This window comes from Acomys russatus, chromosome 9 (assembly GCF_903995435.1).
Source record: "Acomys russatus chromosome 9, mAcoRus1.1, whole genome shotgun sequence".
NCBI classification, from domain to species: Eukaryota; Metazoa; Chordata; class Mammalia; order Rodentia; family Muridae; genus Acomys; species Acomys russatus.
In genome coordinates, this window is record NC_067145.1 from 8,522,936 (window position 1) to 8,541,596 (window position 18,661).

The 18,661-nt window shown below is 44.7% G+C and overlaps 1 protein-coding gene across 2 annotated transcripts in view; it reads left to right on the forward strand.

The window, feature by feature from the left end:
• Drosha (drosha ribonuclease III) overlaps positions 1-18,661 on the forward strand; it is a 104,518-nt gene continuing 85,857 nt past the window's right edge. The window contains exons 1-7 of one of the 2 annotated variants that reach the window (XM_051150987.1): positions 1-60; positions 4,053-4,889; positions 7,534-7,626; positions 12,019-12,129; positions 12,346-12,577; positions 15,891-16,032; positions 18,093-18,247. In XM_051150987.1, coding sequence (XP_051006944.1) covers positions 44-60; positions 4,053-4,889; positions 7,534-7,626; positions 12,019-12,129; positions 12,346-12,577; positions 15,891-16,032; positions 18,093-18,247 — 1,587 coding nt within the window. In that variant the 5' untranslated portion in view covers positions 1-43. The remainder of the gene's footprint in view (positions 61-4,052; positions 4,890-7,533; positions 7,627-12,018; positions 12,130-12,345; positions 12,578-15,890; positions 16,033-18,092; positions 18,248-18,661) is intronic. The other variant, XM_051150989.1, reaches the window with a different exon arrangement.

Here is an 18,661-nt window from a genome sequence, read left to right on the forward strand (position 1 = left end):
TTGCGTTCTGAGGGGAAGATGCTGCTTTTCTAGCGGATACATCATGCAAGGCAGTACGTGGTAAGTGCTCTGCTGAGGATGGCACTTTAGAGAGCCTGGAGAAGAGGTGGTGGGCCACAGAGGGTGGCAAAGTTTCATACTGAGGGGAAGGCCAGGGGCTGTCTTCATCCTTTTATCTATGTAGTAACTCATTAGCACTTTGGGTGTAGCGCCAGGAACCACACTGGAAGAGGTGACAGAACATGCTAGAGCTGTCCCTTGATTGAGCTTGCAGTTCTTGATTGCAAGGAAGCACTGAAGACAGGCTTCCATAGTTAACTGCTTGACCGTGATGCTTGTAGGACCTGCTAAGCAGCAGCACAGAGCACTGTGAGAGCAGGAAGTCTAAGGGAGGTGGATGAGTCAGGGTTCCCTAGAGCTAAGGAATTTATAGAATGGATGTCTATATACATAGACATGGGATTTATTAGGATAACTTGCAGACTCTTGCCCAGCTAACCCAACTGTGCCCGGCTGTGAATGGAAAGTCCAGGAATTCTGAGGCTGGATGTCTCAGCTGGTCTTCAATAGATGCTGGATTTTGCAAGCAGGCAAAGAGCAGAAGCTTTCTTCTTCCATGTCCTTATGCAGGTCTCCAGCGGAGGGTGTGGCCATATTAGATCAGGATTACAGATTGATTAAAGACGTCTGGGTCAGAAGTGGCTCTTCCCACTTCCAATTGTGCAAAAGCACCTCACAGATGTGGCCTCCTCCGTTGGGTTTCAGTTCCAGATTAGTCAAATTGACAACCAAGAGTAGCCATCACAGAAGACTTATGTGTAGTGTGGGGGTTTTTAAAAGATCAGCAAGAATAATATTGTAGCTAATTAAGGAAATACTCAGGGACTATTTTTTAAAAAATGGTAGGAATTATTATTATTATTTTAATATTTATTTATTTAAAAAGTTTATTCTTTTTCAGTGCCGGGAATTGAACCCAGGAAATATACATATGGTAGGCAAGTGCTCAACCACTATGCTACTTTCCAGGCCTCTTTTTTTTTTTTTTTTAATTTATTTGTTTTTTGTTTTTTGAGACAGATTTAAAAAAATTTTTTTTTTATTTTTGTATATAGCTTTGGCTGTCCTGGACTTGCTTTGTAGACCAGGCTGGCCTCGAACTCACAGAGATCTGCCTGCCGATCTGCCTGCCTCCGTCTCCCAAGTGTGGGGATTAAAGGCATGTACCACCACACCCTCGCCCCCCTTTTGAATAGTAATGGTATATGACTTTAATCCCAACACTTGGGAGTCAGAGGCAGGCTGGTCTTTGTGCAAGCCAGGGTTCGAGAGAGATTTTATAGCTAAAAAAAAAAAAAACCCCAAAACCTTTTTATTAAGGTATAGTTATATATATATTATGTCAGTTTTGAAATGAAGTTGTAGTTAAATGGGGTAAGGGAGGAAAAGCTTTCAAGATGACAGTTCCCTGGTGTATGTCTGATGTTTACTGGGAAGGGAGTTGAGCATTCTCGTTTTTCAGTAACTGTAGAGATAAAGGCCCTGGCTCTAATCCAGGACTGCACACTTTTGTCAGGGTACCCGCATGGTCAGGTTTCAGCTTTGCTTTCGTGGTGAAGACCCTTGACTTGATGTTCATGTGGCTCTCTTGCTATGCCCTCCCTCACCGGGTAGAGACAGGGCACGCTCTCACCTTTTTTACATAAGGGTAGTAACCTCATTGTTAGACTACCCCATTGTCTTAGTTACTCTTCCGTTTCTGTGAAGAGACACCACCAATAAGGAAATTCTTGCACGAGAAAGCATTTGAGACTGGCCCTGGCCCTCGTCTGGCCTTTAAAAAGCTCAAAGCCTACCAACAGTGACGTAGCTCTTCCAGCAATTTTAATCTTTCCCAATCAGTCCCACTAACTGTGGACCAAGCATTCAAACATATGGACATGTGGGAGCTGTTTTCACTCAAACTACCACACTTATGACTTACTTTAATAATACCCATGGCTTACTTTAATCCCAGTTACTTCCTCAAGCCCCTTCCTCTATGTATCACATGTAGGCGTATAGGAATGTTGAGGAAACAAAACCCATTTAATCCATAGCAGCGTTTTCAGGAAGCTTGAACATGAAGAAGAAGAGAAAGTACAAAGCTGAGGGAGAACTGGCGGCCACGGCAAGCATTCAGTGTTGAGTAGACTGGGCATTTAAATGCTGGTGTGAAGGGGCTGGCGGTAGGGAAGGGTGGGAGATGGCAGGTTGAGAGTGGCCCCCTAGTCACAGATGTGGATTTGGAGATGGTGATTCTAGGGAGATAAGCTTTGGCAGGAGCAGGAAACTGGGCCTGGGGTTGGATGCAGAGGAGTTTGGTAAGGTGGTGTAACATCTGTTCTGATGGTGTAGGTGTTTCTGTCTGATAGGAGAAAAAGCTATTGTGAATATTGAGGAGAGATGGAGATGCGAGTAAGGATGCCCGTAGAAGAAAGCGGTCAGTAGCTGTAGTGGCAGGACAATAAACTGGCTGCTGGAGTGTGCCAGGGGTGTGTTGGCAGAAACTGACTGAAGTAATGTGTGCCTCAGCCTGCCCACTTAAGTGTTGTTCAACAGTACTCTTTTCTACTTCGCCTTCAGAGAATGAATTGTTGGCTCATTTTAAATGTGAGTTGTTGCCTGGTTTTTGGTGACTAAAGCAGAGTGGTACAGAGCAATGCAGGTTGTTTTAAATACAAGCTATTGAGATGCTGGGCTGGGCAACCTATAGGAAGTGGGGAAAAGGGAGTGATAGCAAGGTGCACCCAGACTGTAGAAAATGAGTGTGTGGATTGGGTTAGGGCAGGATAAGAGTGCAATCTGGGCAAGGACATGATAGTAAATGACGGAGGATGGAGGAGGGCAACTGTGTGGTCCAAGGATTGACGTGGAGGACATGATAGTAAATGACGAAGGATGGAGGAGGGCAACTGTGTGGTCCAAGGATTGACGTGGTGGACATGATAGTAAATGACGGAGGATGGAGGAGGGCAACTGTGTGGTCCAAGGATTGACGTGGTGGACATGATAGTAAATGATGGAGGATGGAGGAGGGCAACTGTGTGGTCCAAGGATTGACATGGTGGACATGATAGTAAATGACGGAGGATGGAGGAGGGCAACTGTGTGGTCCAAGGATTGACGTGGTGGACATGATAAGTAAATGGAGGATGGAGGAGGGCAACTGTGTGGTCCAAGGATTGACGTGGTGGACATGATAGTAAATGATGGAGGATGGAGGAGGGCAACTGTGTGGTCCAAGGATTGACGTGGTGGACATGATAGTAAATGACGGAGGATGGAGGAGGGCAACTGTGGTCCAAGGATTGACGTGGTGGTGGGCTGTGTGGAAGGGACAGGAGAAAGGAAAGCTGGCTATAAAGACTTTCAAGCTGGCCATGGTGGTGCACACCTGTAATCCCAGCACTCAGGGAGGCAGAGGGAAGCAGATCTGTTGAGTTTGAGGCTAGCCTGGTCTACAAAGTACGTCTAGGACAGCCAAGGCTACACAGAGAAACTTCATCTTAACCCCATTCCCCCTCAAAAAAAAAAAAAAAAAAGGAAATAAAAAAGAGATTTTAGGGAAACCAATTTTGTATGGGCTGCATATTTTGGTGATAATGATGAAGTGGTTTGGGGCTCATCAGGAAACCTGTTTCCATAGTGATGTGTCTATGTGCAGAGGATAGAGGGTGACCTCAGGCATCACCCCACTGTAGTTTTGTGACCCCATCTCTTACTGTATGACTGGCCAGTGGGTCTCAGCAATCATCCTATCTCTGCCGTCTCAGCTCTGGGATCACAAGCTCATCCACCATGTTTGCCTTTTTTATGTGTTCTGGGCCTTGAACTTGGTTACCCACGTTCTCCCTATCCCATTAGGTTTTTTTTTTTAAATTACTTAAAAATTTACATTTGTTTTGTGTGTGTCGGTCACAGGACAACTTTCAGGAGTCATTTTCTTCTTCCACGCTGCGGGACTTAGTGAGGCCCATGTTTTGATCTCTCTTTTTCTTTTCTCTAAAAAGTCACAGAATGTCGTTCCACCCAGGACGAGGGTGCCCCCGGGGAAGAGGAGGGCATGGAGCCAGACCTTCAGCACCAGCTTTCAGGCCTCAGAATCTGAGACTTCTTCACCCTCAGCAGTCTCCTGCGCAATACCAATATGACCCTCCAAGTGCCCCTTCTGCCACGTTCTCGAACTCTCAAGCCCCGAATTTTATGCCTCCGCGCCCAGACTTTGTACCTTTCCCTCCACCCATGCCACCATCGGCACAAGGACCTCTCCCACCCTGCCCAGCGAGGCCCCCTTTTCCCAACCACCAGATGAGGCACCCCTTCCCAGTGCCTCCCTGCTTTCCCCCCATGCCCCCTCCGGTGCCTTGTCCCAATAACCCCCCAGTCTCTGGAGCGCCTCCCGGACAAGGACAAGGCACTTTCCCCTTCATGGTACCCCCTCCTTCCATGCCCCACCCTCCACCCCCGCCCGTCGTGCCGCAGCAGGTTAATTACCAGTATCCCCCTGGGTACTCACACAGTTTCCCACCTCCCAATTTCAACAGTTTTCAGAACAACTCCAGTTCTTTCCCACCCAGTGCTAATAACAGCAGCAGTCCCCATTTTAGACACCTCTCTCCATACTCGCTCCCAAAGGCTCCGAGTGAGAGAAGGTCCCCAGAAAGGCTTAAGCACTATGATGACCACAGGCATCGAGATCACAGTCATGGGCGAGGTGAGAGGCATCGGTCCCTGGAGCGCAGGGAGCGAGGCCGCAGCCCTGAAAGGAGAAGACCCGACAGCCGCTACCGGTCAGATTATGATCGGGGGAGAACGCCATCTCGCCACCGCAGCTATGAGAGGAGCAGGTAAGCCCACACGTGGAGTTCTTTAATAAGGCCAAAGAGGTGCAGACACAGCTAGCTTCTCTCTGTCCGCAGACCAACAAAAACGTGTACTTTTTCCTTTTTTTTTTTTTTTTTCTTCACTTTTTTTGAGACAGTTTCTTGGTGTAGTGCTGACTGTCCAGGAACTCACTTTGTGGACCAGGCTCACCTCATCAAACTCAGAGACCCTCCTGCTTCTGCCTCCTGAGTGCCTGTATTAAAGGCACTACCACCACTTGGCATGCACTTTGATTTATTTAAAAAAAGGGGGGAGGCATGATTCTGAGTTTTTTAGAAGAGGACTGACAAATAAATAAGTTGTTTAAAAAAAAAAAAAAAACAAGAAGAAAAGGAATGTTTCGAAATTACCAGTATAGATTGAATGTAGCCTTTTTCCTCTTCGTGACACCGTTGTGCTTTAGTGACGATCCCATGGCATGAAAGCTTTTCATGTTGTTTTTAATCATTGGAGATTTAAATTAGCTCCGTGTGGTCATCATTGAGCACAGCCCTGTGTTTTGTTTTGGGAACTGGTGATGCACGGACATCCCCAGCTCAGGCATAGAGCTTGCTTTCTGACTCTTGGTGCTGCCTTTGGCAAGTGAAGCAAGACTGCTTATCAGAATTATATCTCACAGTGGCTTTAGCCATTATCCTGCACAGAAATGTTCTTGTGGAGAAAAATTGTATTTGAAAATACTGTTTAATTCTAGATTTATGTTGTTTTTTTTCCCCCAATACCAATTTTTTTAAATACAAAAAAATGTTAACAGATGCATTCTATCCAGTTTTCCTTCTGTTGCTGTGATAAAATACTCTTAAAGAAACAATTTAGGGGAGAAAAGGGTTTATTTCAGCCTCTCATTCCAGGTTACAGTTCACCATTGTGGGAATACAGGGCAGGACAACACATCCATAGCCCAGAGCAGGAGAATGCAGTGCTTCTGTGCTTGCTTGCGTGTGCCCCAAGTATGGTTGAATACTGCAAGATTGAAAGAGTTACATGCATTTGTTACCGTGGAAGATCAAGTAACAGCTTAATGTTTGTAAGAAAGGAGGAATGTTGGGAAAACTTGCATACAAATAACACACACATGCTTAGTTTAAGTAGATTTGTCATCTAGTTACATCTATTTATATTATGTTCATTACGTCCATTTGTATCCAAATTAGTCTCTTGAATGTCTACCCACTCAGACGGAGCAATTGTATGAAAGATTATTCTTAGATATAAATTTATTGGCTAAATGTTAAAAAATACACGGAAGCCGGGCAGTGGTGGTGCATGCCTTTATCCCTACACTCGGGAAGCAGTGGAGGCAGGCGGATCTAGTGAATTCGAGGCCAGCCTGGTCTACAGAGTGACTCCAGGACAGCCATGACTAAAACAGAGAAACCCTGCCTCGAAAAACCAAACCAACCAACCAAACAAAAACAAAGAAACAAACCCACAGAATGTTCTTCAGTTGGGCTTTTAACTTTGGAAATAGAAGCAGCTGCCTTTCAGCAGCCACGTCCTGTCTTTGACGCCCTTACTCTATGGTTGAGACTACTCCCTCCATGGAAACTATGGTTTTAGAAATATTTAGATGGAGAATGAGTTTCCGCCTCTGTGTGTTTTACTTTGGGCTGCTGGTATTCACCTGAGGCTTGTGTATTCCAGAATCATGTTATTCGAAGTAGTCCTCTTGGGAACGGGGTCATCTTTAAGGGAAGAATATCTTGTGTAGTAATTTCTAAGTCCCCACTGAAGTCTTCTGGACTTGATTTTACTGTGCTGCTGTTTCTTCTAGTTGGATATGGGATGGGGCTGTTTTTGAGATCAGCACATTTTAGATTAATTCTTCTTGTTGACCCCTGGTCTGAAAAGTCCAGGTGTTACATCCTGCTCGGAAAGTTCTGGAATTTGGAGTATTTCAGATTGTCAGATTTGATAAATATGCTAAACCTTAAAACTCCAAATAAAGTTTATTTAGCTATCTGCCCCTTCCCTCTCCTTCAGTTGGGTGCTGACTTCCCTTAGATTGGTGGTCCTGATGCAGACACCCTGGACACTGGATCTTTATTCTCGATCTTCACTGCACTTGCCAGATAGACTCACGCTGTTACTATGTTATAGGTTTTTACTGAAAGATTTCTGCGTCTCCCATTCCCTTTTCACTTTTGGTAAATCTTCTGTTTGGGTCTCTTTTCTAGAGGAAAGTAGAAGCCAGGTGTTCACGTTGCAGTCTTGCAGGCCCCTTCTCCATAAGGCTCAGCTCGTGGATTATGCCACATGCTCTCATCTTTGCTATTAGACCTTGAGTCTGCATATTTGTTAAATAAATGGTTTTCTAGAAACCAGTAGGTAAAGGAGTTCTTTCTTGAATGCGTTTGCTATAGGTTTAGGCGGTCTGGAGAAGATCATGATGGCTTCTGCTGAGTGCTCCGCGCTGGGGATGACTTCCAATACTCCCCATGTGGAGACTATGTGTGTCCTTCTAGTAAACTCAGGGTGACTAAGTAGGAATAGTCCCTAACATTTTCTTAGATGTTGGCCATTTCTTTAGAAGATAGTTCAGTGAAGAGATGGTGGTGTTTTTGAGTCTTTTTGCTGAAAACAACTCTGTGTATTATTTCCTTTAAGAGAGCGGGAACGAGAGAGACACAGGCACCGGGACAACCGCAGATCACCGTCTCCGGAAAGGTCCTACAAAAAAGAGTATAAGAGATCTGGAAGGTAAGCAATTGAAGGATTATCTCTTAAAAGTCAAATTTTTGTGCAGTTGTCTGCCAAGTTTTCATTACAGCTCTGGCCTGGGAAGTATAATGCAGACACTGATGGTGTTTGAGAAAAGTCTTGATAAGTGTCCCCAAATTAGAAAAAGTGTCGTGTGTGTGTGTGTGTGTGTGTGTGTGTGTGTGTGTGTGTGTGTATGTGTGTATGTATGTGTATGTGTGCAGGTTTCTATGTATCCATCCATCCTCAGTGCTGTAAGACTATGAACTAATAAGTCTAGATTAAAAATATAAGTCTATATAAAAAGCTTGAAATTCATAATTATGCTCTTAAATTTACTTGTTTGAGAGAAAAGAGTGAAGTATTCAGTTCTACCCTTTTTAGCAAACTAAACATCACAATTATGATTGCTATAGCTTAAGACATCATTTCTATGTGTAAAAGTAAATCTGTGGTCTTAGTTCATGCTGTTGAGAGTAGGTCCTGGAGTCTCACACACTGAAGGTTGATTATTAGCTTTCTCAGCTTTGATACTAGGTACAGTTATCCACCCTAAGCCATAATTCTTTACATGTAAAATAAGAGTAATTATATTCTCCCTACTGGCTAGGGAAGTGTCACTGAGATACAATACGTTAAACACTGAGAACAATCCTAAAATAAGTATGAAATGAATGTTAACTGTATATAATTATGTGAGTATTTGACTTTAAAAATAGGTAGCAAATAAGAAAATCAGATAAAAAAAGCAATGTAAGGAACTGAGTGTGGTGGCTTACACCTGTAGTCCCAACATTTGGGAGACTGACACAGGGTCACTAAAGTTTCAGGCAAGCCTGTGCTATAATGCTAAGTTTCAGACTAGCCTGGGCTGGGGAGTAAGGCTGTCTCAAAAAAAAAAAAAAGAAAAGAATAAAAGAGCAATTTAAGTATAAAATAAGTTAATGAAATTGAAACCACTATAGCAACGTAACTAAATTTGGAAATACATGCAAAGCTTGGTTCTTTGAAAGAGCCTGTAGCTAAAAGTGGCAAATGAAGATGTATATGCTGAGTGTGATACAGAGTATTATAGAGATGCAGGTGAAGTACGTGGTGGCTCACACCCGTAATCCCAGCACTTGGGAGGCAGAGGCAGGCGGGTCTCTGTGAGTTCGAGGCCAGCCTGGTCTACAGGGTGAGTTCCAAGGCAACCTGTCTCAAAAAAAACAAAAAAGAACCCAAAACCCAGCATCGTTGTTCCCCGTAGGTATTGTGCTGTTGTAAATGTGATACTTACTTTTTAATAGGGGAGAATAAAAGTCCAGGGCTTTTTATAGGGCAATCTCATGTTCTTCTGGGAACCCAGCAATGAAAGATCTAGTATGGAGTGGACATAGAGAAAGTTTACTGATGCCTGAAGGAGCAGAGTAGGGAACAAGGCCTGAAGGAGAAGCGAGAAGAATGTGTGTGGAGGCCTGAGTGTAGAGACATGCTCTGCGAGTCTGAGATGCTCAGCCCCGGAGGTCACAGTACCAGTCTGCCGCAGAAGGGGTCCTGATGGCTGCAACACTTAGCTCATGGCAGTAGTAATGAGCACTTGATAACTGATCACATGTGTTGGAGCAGGGAACGAATAGCCAGCCATCATCCTGAGGTCTGGTGTTTCTTATTGTGAGGGGTGAAGAAAGAGATAAGGAAATGAGTTCTGTTTGGGGCAGTAACATGACCAGAATATTTACAAGACAGGAATTGTAGTCATGGCATAGGTGGTATGCACACTTCAGCAGCTAAGATCCCAAAAGAATGAGAATGTTATAAAGATTATGGTCCCTGTGTAAGAATGACATGTAAATTCATGAAGCACCCCAAAGTTTTATAAGAGAAGGGGCAGGTAGACTAATCAGAATGTGTTTTATATATACATATATGTGTGTGTGTGTGTGTGTGTGTGTGTGTGTGTGTATATATTATCAGACAAAATTTAATTGCGTTAATTTACTTTTTCATCACAATGGCAAAGATTTTAAAAGAACTATTTTGATGACATGCATGGAAATGGGAACTTGCATGTGTTGTTTTTCTGTTTTTGTTTTTTCAAGACAAGGTTTCTTAGACATGCCTCATGAAAATAGATGCTATTAAATCTTAAAAAAAAAAAAAAAAAAAAAAAGACACGGTGTCTCTGTATAACAGAGCCGTGGCTGTCCTGGACTCACTCTGTAGACCAGGCTGGCCTCAAACTCACAGAGATCCACCTGCCTCTGCCTCACAAGTGCTGGGATTAAAGGCGTGCGCCACCACGCTGGGCATGTGTTTTGATGGGTATATGCAGAGAGGGCTGAAAAACAGCACGCACACTTTGGTGATTGATCTGACAGATGTGCAGAGAAGCCATGGTGGTGTTCACAGCAGAGAAAACTGCTGACATACATGACTAGCACTAGGTTTGTAAAATTACAGTACAGACACGTAAGAGGAGAAGAAAAGCGTGTGATGCTTCGTCCTTTAATTCCAGCACTTTTGTGGTAGAAGCAGGAGGGTCAGGAGTTCAGATCTACCCTCAGCTGCATAGGGAGTTTGAGGCCAGCCTGGGCTACATGAGACCCAGCCTACAAAGTGCCAGAACAGAACAGAACTTGTGAAAAGTGCTTCGGATATAGTAGTGTTAAGATAGAGGATTTTGATTAAGAATATTTAAGTATGTTCACAGAAGGTGATTGTTATCTATAATGGTATTTGTGATAATTTTTGTTATATGGTTATGCTTTGTCTTTCTTTGCTTTTTATTTTTATTTTTTTGTTACTGAGATGGGGTCTCACCATGTAGCTCTGTCTGGCCTAAAACTTGGTATTTCAACGAGTCAGGCTCAAACTTGGACCAGTCTTCCTCCCTCTGCCTCCTCAATGCCGGGATTGTAGGCATGTACTAATGAACCCGGAAGACGCTCTCTTCTTCTATAGCAGACACGCGTACCCACCCCCTCTTCCTTCCTTTCTGTGTGTGAGCGTGGAGAAGTGAGAAGACTGTTCCTAGAAGTTGGTTCTGTCCTTTCACCACTCTGATCTGGAGCTTACACTTGTAGGCTTGGCAGCAAGCACCTTTATTTGTTGAGCCATCTCACTGGCCCTGCATATTTTATTTTGAATAGAGCTTTTTGGTTTTTGCTAACCAAACTAATGATATATTTTGTAATACAGGTGTTTAGAATTTATAGACATTTTTACACTTGATCTTTGCCAAAGAGCTGAGAAGTGATGAATTTACAGAAATTCTTTAGACTGGGTCTCATCTGGTCCCAGGCTGGCATGGAACTTAACTGGTGTATCAGGGAGGTTTGGAACTCAACAGTCTTCCTGTCTTGTCCTCCTAAGCACTGAGGTCACAGGCATGAGCTGCGTCATAGGGCTTCTCTTGCTGTGAAGAGACACTATGACCATGGCAACTCTTATAAAGGAAAACAGTTAACTGGGATTGCCTTACCATTCAGAGCTTTAGTCCATTGTCATCATGGTGGGAAGCACGGCAGGCAGACATGGCACTGAAGAAGGCGCTGAGAGTTCTACGTGTGGGTCTGAAGGCAGCAGGCAGGCAGGGCGAGCCACTAGGCCTGGTTTGAGCTTCTGTAACCCCAAAGCCCATCCCCTAGTGACAGTTCCTCCAGCAAGACCACACCCACTCCAAGGCCACACTTCCTAATAGTGCCATTTCTTAGGAATCTATGGGGGCCATTTCATTCAGAGCACAACAAGCCACCATGCCTGTTTCAAAATAATTTTTGCCTTTAATCTAAGGGTAAACTTCATTGGATAGTACTAACTTTATTAGTGGATGATGGGGCCACTGATTTAACAACATGGTGGCTACTCTCATTAGCTGTCTTTTTGAAGGACTTAGGTCCTATCTAAATTTCACAGGCTTAAGTTAGAATCTACACTATGGATTTTCCCTTCAAGTACATCTGTAGGCTTAATCTTCATGTATTTTAAGCCCCAGGAATCCAAGGGTAGTAGATTTCTTATCCTCTTTATTAACTAAGTTGACATTAGTATTTTGAGGACCAAAATTAGCCACAGTTTCGACTGCCTCAGTAGTAATACTCAAGTCTGTTTGTCCAGCGCAAGAGTGGGAGTGTTAGTGCTGTTTCCCTTGTATTAGCTGCCAGGCTAAATCCATAGCCAAGTGGAGGCCACACTTTAAGAAGCTTTAAAAAATTATTTTGGCAAAGAGTATATGAAAGATTCAAAACTAGCAGAGGTTCTAGTTTGATTGCTTAATGTCTCCTGTGGGCTCCTCAACCTTGGGAGCCGTTTGTGTTTCTCCTTATTCCCAAGACTTGCTGCCATGGCAACTGATTAAATTGTCCATAAGTAGAGATTTCCAAATATTTTCTAAGTATCTCTTTCTTCCAGGAGTTATGGTTTACCAGTTGCTCCTGAATCTGCTGGATGCACACCAGAATTACCTGGGGAGATTGTTAAAAATACAGATTCTTGGGCCCCACCCCCGGAGATTATGAATCAGTAAGTAAATCTGGGGGTAGGGCCTGGGAATGTGTATTTTTATGCAGATAAACCAGGTGATTCTGATGCTCGCAGACTGGCATTTGGGAATCACTGGTTTAGTGAAAGCTGGCATGGTGCATTGGCATGGCGTTCGCATGTAGGTGGAAATGCACCAGGGAGCTTGATCGATGGAACGTTATTTTTAATAACTTACTCCACCCCCTTCTTTTGAAGTCGTTCTCCAAGCAGAGAGAAGAAGAGAGCTCGTTGGGAGGAGGAAAAAGACAGATGGAGTGACAGCCAGAGCTCTGGCAAAGAGAAGAGCTACACTTCCATCAAAGAAAAAGAGCCAGAGGAGGCGCCTCCTGACAAAACTGAGGAGGAGGACGAAGAGCTTCTTAAGCCTGTGTGGATTCGATGTACACATTCAGAAAGCTATTATTCCAGTGACCCCATGGATCAGGTGGTAGGTCTGAGGCAGACTGTCCACTAGGGTTTCTCCACCGCAGCACTGTTGGCATTTAGGCCAGATAACTCTTTGCAGGCAGCATCTGTAGGCCCTATCCACTTCATGCTAATAGCACCCTTCCCCAGCGGTGAGAACCAAAACTGACTTCAAATGCGGCCATCTGTTCCCTGTTATCAGTTGCTTGCCTGTTGCTGTGATAAAATAATCACTACCAGAAACAACTTAAGGGAGAAAGTGACTTTGGCTCATGGTTCCAGAGGCTTAGCCAAAATGACAGAGACTGGCATGGCAGCAGCTGGCTGGAGTGGGAAGCTGAGAGCAGTAGTCAGAGTACCAGCCAGGCCCCTACCTCTGTGTCTTCTGGCGACTTCAGGATGCTCTGGCTGTAGAAAAGAGATCTCAGTGGCATGTAGGAAGCAAAGAGCAAGAGCTGGAGGCAGGGTGAGGCTGTACACGCTCAGAGCCCGCTCCCCAGAGACATGGCTCCTCCAGCTAGTCTGCACCTCATAAAGGGTCCATAGCCTTCCCAAGCAGAGCTACCACTTGGGGACCAAGTGTTTATACATGGCCCATAGGGCACTTTCTCATCCAAGTTGAAAATCACTATGGGGCAAAAGCTTTGAGAAACACCAAAGGCCAAGAGTATGTAGTAGCTTGAACTATTCTTCATTCTTTGATGCTAATGGCCTTAATACTGGTAGTGTCAGAACCTCTAACCTATACCTCGTGTACAGTGGGGTGTGTGTGTGTCCCAAATGAGAGGTAAAGATTTGGGTTTCATTTTGTTTGGAGTACATCATCGACCTTCCTGTAAGAATTATGCTAGCCCCATAATTATAAATTAGGCTCATAGCTGATACAAGGCAGACAGGGAATGAGGCTCACTAGTTAAATGAGTGAGTGGAACAGTGACTAGTGGGTTAGGCTCATGAAGGGGACCAGGTGGGGCTAGTGCATGAGATCAGATAAGATGCGGTCTGCTCTTTGGGATTTTGTGAAGATAGATGCTCCTTGACTTAGTGCAGGGCTGCATTCAACAACACCATTGCAAGTTGAAGCTGTCGTATGCCCAAGATATATCTAATGTGCCCACCAAATGTCATAGCTGACCCTGCTCTACGCGAAGTGTGCTCAGAACACCTAGGGTCTACTCTCTACTTATACAGAGCCTGTCTTGTAATGAAGTATTGTAGGTCATGTAAAGTTCTTGAAACATGTGTCCCAGAATTCCTGGCAGCATAGTGTGCAGTAGAGTACAGATTGAGTCTCTTAGTCATGGCTGCCTAAGAGCAACGTCTCCCTGCCAGCACCTAGCAGGCGGTGATCATACTTATTTGCTAATTTGGGAAAAGATTAAAAACCCACATTTGAAGTACAGTTTTTTAAAAAAAACCATTTATTTATTTTGTATATGTGAGTGTACAACGCACGTGTGTGATCACAGGACAGCTTGTGGGAGCTGGTTCCCTCCCACCAGGCATGGGGACTGACCTCAGGTTGTCAGGCTCAGCAGCAAGTGTCCTTCCCTGTTAAGCCATCTTGCTGGCCCTGTAGTGCAGCCTCTACTGAATATGTAGTCGCTTCTGTTTTGACCCAGACCGGTGCAGAGCTTGAAGGATCCCCTTGAGTTTGGAAGAAAAGGATTTGAGGATTCATAGAGGCATGGCATGTGGGAGAGTGCGTATGCTGGGCGCTTTCATGGTGCTGACACTTCATTCCAGCTTGCTCATACTGTCCTAATTGAGCCCCACAGTGTCTGTGTTCTGTTAGCTAGGCTTGCTTCCATAGAAGTAAGACTGCTTCTTGAATGAGTCAGTTTAGTTTCCTTACGAGGTGTGTAGAGGGAGGCCATGGCCAGCGTTTGGTTAGTGGTTGAGAGTAGCATTCTGATGTTGTCTTGAGAATCCTCCAGTTCCAGAACGGCACTGTGTAGCACCGTGTTCTTACCTCTGTCCGCTTGTAGGCTAAAAGGACATGTACCCTGCCCAAGTTCCCCTTTCTTCTCTTTCCAGAGCTGTGCCACTCCTCTCCACTGATTTTGGTTTTCATTGCTGTCATAATAAAGCTTTAAAAATGTTTATCATTTCGTAGCTCTGGGGTCAGAAGTTCAGCTTGCATCTCATTGGTTAAACCCAGGTGTCAGAAGGGCAGTTTGTTCTTTCTGGAGCTCTAGAGAAAATGTTTTCTCATTCGTTCAATTGCTGGCAGAGTCTTGTTCTTGGTGCTATCAAGCAGAGGTTCTAGTTTGATTGCTTGATGTCTCCTGTGGGCTCCTCAACCTTGGGGGCCGTTTGCATTTCTCCTCATTCCCAAGACCTGCTGCCATGACAGCTGCCATTCTTACCACTTTCTGTGCCAGGGACAGCAAGGCCCAAAGGCAGATGCCAGACCACAGCTGTCCTATCAGCTTCCCTGCTAATAGTGCACCGCTCAAGACCTAAGAAGAGGGAGCTAGAGACAGCCTAGTGCTCTTACAGAGGACCCAGGTTCAATTCCGCGCACCCCAGTGGCAGTTTCACAACAACTTTAACTCTGGCACCCTCTTCTGGCCTCCAAGGCACCAGGCACACACATGGTGCCCAGAAAGGTGGGAAACATGTCAGAACTGTCAAGGCAGCAAGAGTCTTGAGAGTTGGGAGGGACTGATGAAAAGCAGTCACTTCCTCTTCTGGGTGGTAGATAATCGTCATTTGCTTTGCTTTTATTTTTTTATTTTTATTTTTAGTTTTGTTTTTTGAGATAGGGTTTGTCTTTGTAACGGCTCTGGCTGTCCTGGAACTCCCTCTGTAGACTAGGCTGGCTTCGAACTCACAGAGATTTGCCTGTCTCTGCCTCCCAAGTGCTGGGATTAAAGGTATGCGCCACCAATGCCTGGCTTTGGTTTTACTTTTAAATGTGAATGATCTGCTTTTTACATTTTGAGGCTATTAGGCCAAATGGCCTTGACATTTACAGTGATTTCATTCTGGAAGGAGAGTGGGCAGCAGCAGAGGACTCCTTGCAGACTTTGTTGTAGAAGGCCTGTGCTTGTTAGATGTGCTTATAGGGCAGACAGGAGGGAAGGGGTCTTTGCTTTTGTTCCAGGGGTTGTGGTGTTTTTTAATGTCCTATGCAACGGGCACAGGCAAACAGCTCCCATGCTGTCAGGCATGCAGTGTGTGTTTGCGTCAGAGGCCACACGCCAGTGTGTGGCGTCTCCCTTTGAAATACTGATTGCACTGGGGGCTTAAAAATGGCATCTTGTAGTTAAAGGTTCTTGGTATGGCGATTGTTACTATGGCTTCTCATATTAATCCTTTACTTTGAAAAGGGGGATTCTACTGTCGTTGGAACAAGTAGGCTCCGTGACTTATATGACAAATTTGAGGAAGAGTTGGGGAACAGGCAAGAGAAGGCCAAAGCTGCTCGGCCCCCGTGGGAGCCTCCGAAGACAAAGCTAGATGAAGATTTAGGTGAGTGGAAGAGCCCAAGACTGCTCCTTATTACTGCTTAGGCCTGGCCTTTGGGGAAATACCTTTAGCATTCCAACTTGAAATATTTCCTTCTGTTGTTTTATTTTCCTTAGCTATAGTCAGCCAACAATGTGGCCTTACTTTCTCAGTTGCATCCCAGAATGAATAAGAGCTTATTTTTTTTATAAGGCAGGCTAACAAGTCTATCTCTTGCAGCCTTGTCTAGCCTTAGAGTCAGAAAATGCTGTATTCCTGCGTTCCTCTAAAGGAAGGAGCCTGTGCCCTCAACCCTTGACAGTGGGCAGGCGGTATGCACTTGGCTCTTTCTACTGTGGAGTGCTCCGTATTTGATGAGGAATTGTCACTTCTGTGTGAAGTCCACCTACTCACACAGATTTTTTTCTTTTAATGTCGATGTACATTTTTTAAGTGTAACTTCTAGGTTTGAAGTAGAGTGAGAGTCTCCACACCCACCGGGTTTTGAGACCGGCTCTCGCTCTGCAGTCCAGGTCTCCTGGAATCTAATCTCTTGCCCAGGCTAGACTTGAGCTAATGGTGGTCCTCCTGCTGCAGCCTCTTACGGGCCAGGATCGCAGGCTACAGAGTGTGCTAATGTGTTATCTTTGAGGATAGAAATGCCCGTAGAAATGCCTTTTGCCACTTTGTGTCCTTAGCAGCTAACATAATGCCGCACAGATGTTACTACACTTGATCTTGGCCAAAAGGTGAGGATCCCAGTGAGACATCCCATATGCTGTTGCCTCTTCTGTATGGCTCTCACTTGCTCAGTTTCATTTTGTCTCATGCCGTGCAGTAGTGGCAAAATTGTAGACTCAGATGCCTTGTCTTTATGTGTTAAGTGACTTTGGCAAAAGACTTTGGGCATGCGACTCTGTGTCTCTGCTTCCCCACTGTAAAATGGGACAGTCAGTATTGTCTATTTAAGATAAACTTTGTGATACTGGGTTTTCTTATTATGCTGTTAATTTCTGGTTCTTTTTTCAAGTTATAATAAAACACAACAAACTTTTCTATTGTAACCACTTGGTTCATCTAGTTTGTTATTAAGTACATGTGAATTGCCAGCAGCCAGTTTGCAGTCCTCTTCATCCTGTAAAACTGAAATGTTCCCATTAGGCAAAAGTGCAGAAAGCACCCCCCCCCCCCCAATCTCCCTGAACTCCCACCACCTTCTGTCTCTAAATCTGATGGCTTCGAACACTTCACCTAAGTGGAATCACGTAGTATTTGCCTCTTGTGGCTTGTTTCACACATCACAACTCTCTGTTTTCATGCAGTTATTTTCAGGAACTAAACTCTTTTCTGTCTTTCTCTGTTCTTTGAGAGGGAGTCACATTTAGTTTAACCTGGTTTCAAATTCACTATGTCGCAGAGGATGGCCTTGAACTCTTGACTCCCCTGCCTCTACAAGCGTGAACCACCACATTCAGAAAGGACTAACATCTTTTATTGTTATTACTGAGAGAGAAAGTGTAAGATCTTCAGTGTGGCTTTCATGCGTAGCCTAGAGTCTAGCATTTGGGGGTGCTTCTACCCTCATCCCTCCCAGTGTGGTTCTGCTGTGCTCAGAGCCTACCCCAGGCCTGTCTCCATTTCCTGACTACATGACCCTGCTCTATTCTCTGTCACCCTTCCTCCTCTGCCCAGTGGCTGAGTCGCAACTGCTCCTTCTGTGAAATTGCCACTGACCTTTCGGGCTCAGTAGACTAGCTGTTCATTGAATCAATACCATTTTTCAAGTGTAAAGCTACTGTGTTATTTTTAATTTGATATTGGTCATTATTGCCTCTCATTTTCTTTATAAAAATCTATATTTTCATGGTTTTCCCAGCTAGATTATGGCAGCATTCTGAACTGTGTGTTTTCATGGCATTGCTTAGCAGGGTTTGGTGTTGACTGACCCCTCAAAACTTTCCTAGCGGAGTAAGCAGTGATCCAGCCGCCCCTTACCTCTAGAGGCTTAGGGTGTTTGAAAGTCTTTGCAGAACCATTTTGTTACATTCATGAACTTCTGCTGTGCTTTCTCCCACTTCTGCTAGAGAGTTCCAGTGAATCTGAGTGTGAGTCAGACGAGGATAGCACCTGTTCGAGCAGCTCAGACTCGGAGGTGTTCGATGTCATTGCAGAGATTAAGCGCAAAAAGGCTCACCCCGACCGACTCCATGATGAACTTTGGTACAACGACCCGGGCCAGGTGTGGGCATTTCTATGATTTTGCTGTGCAAGTCACAAACCCTACACATCACATTTACGACCCAGGCCTGAGCAGATGCATGCTGGCTGGTGTTGAAATGGAACTGTGCTCCCTGGGCTGTGTGTCATTTTTCAGAGCTGTTTTCCTTCCAGCCTCAGAGCTCAACTGCAAACTGTGAGCACAGAACAGCTGTTTCTTGACTCACGTTGACAGCGTTTGTGACCTCGTGCAGTATGGGGTAGTGGTGATAGTCATTAAACTTGCAGTAGGGGCAGATGAATGGCGGGAGGAGGGAGGAATGTGGCCTTTTTACGGCAGTTCACCTGGAGGGGACGTTGCTGCTGAGCTATGAACAGAGCTGATCTATATGATTACATTTGTTTTAGTCGGTTACAGCTGTGGGTTTCTGTAAAT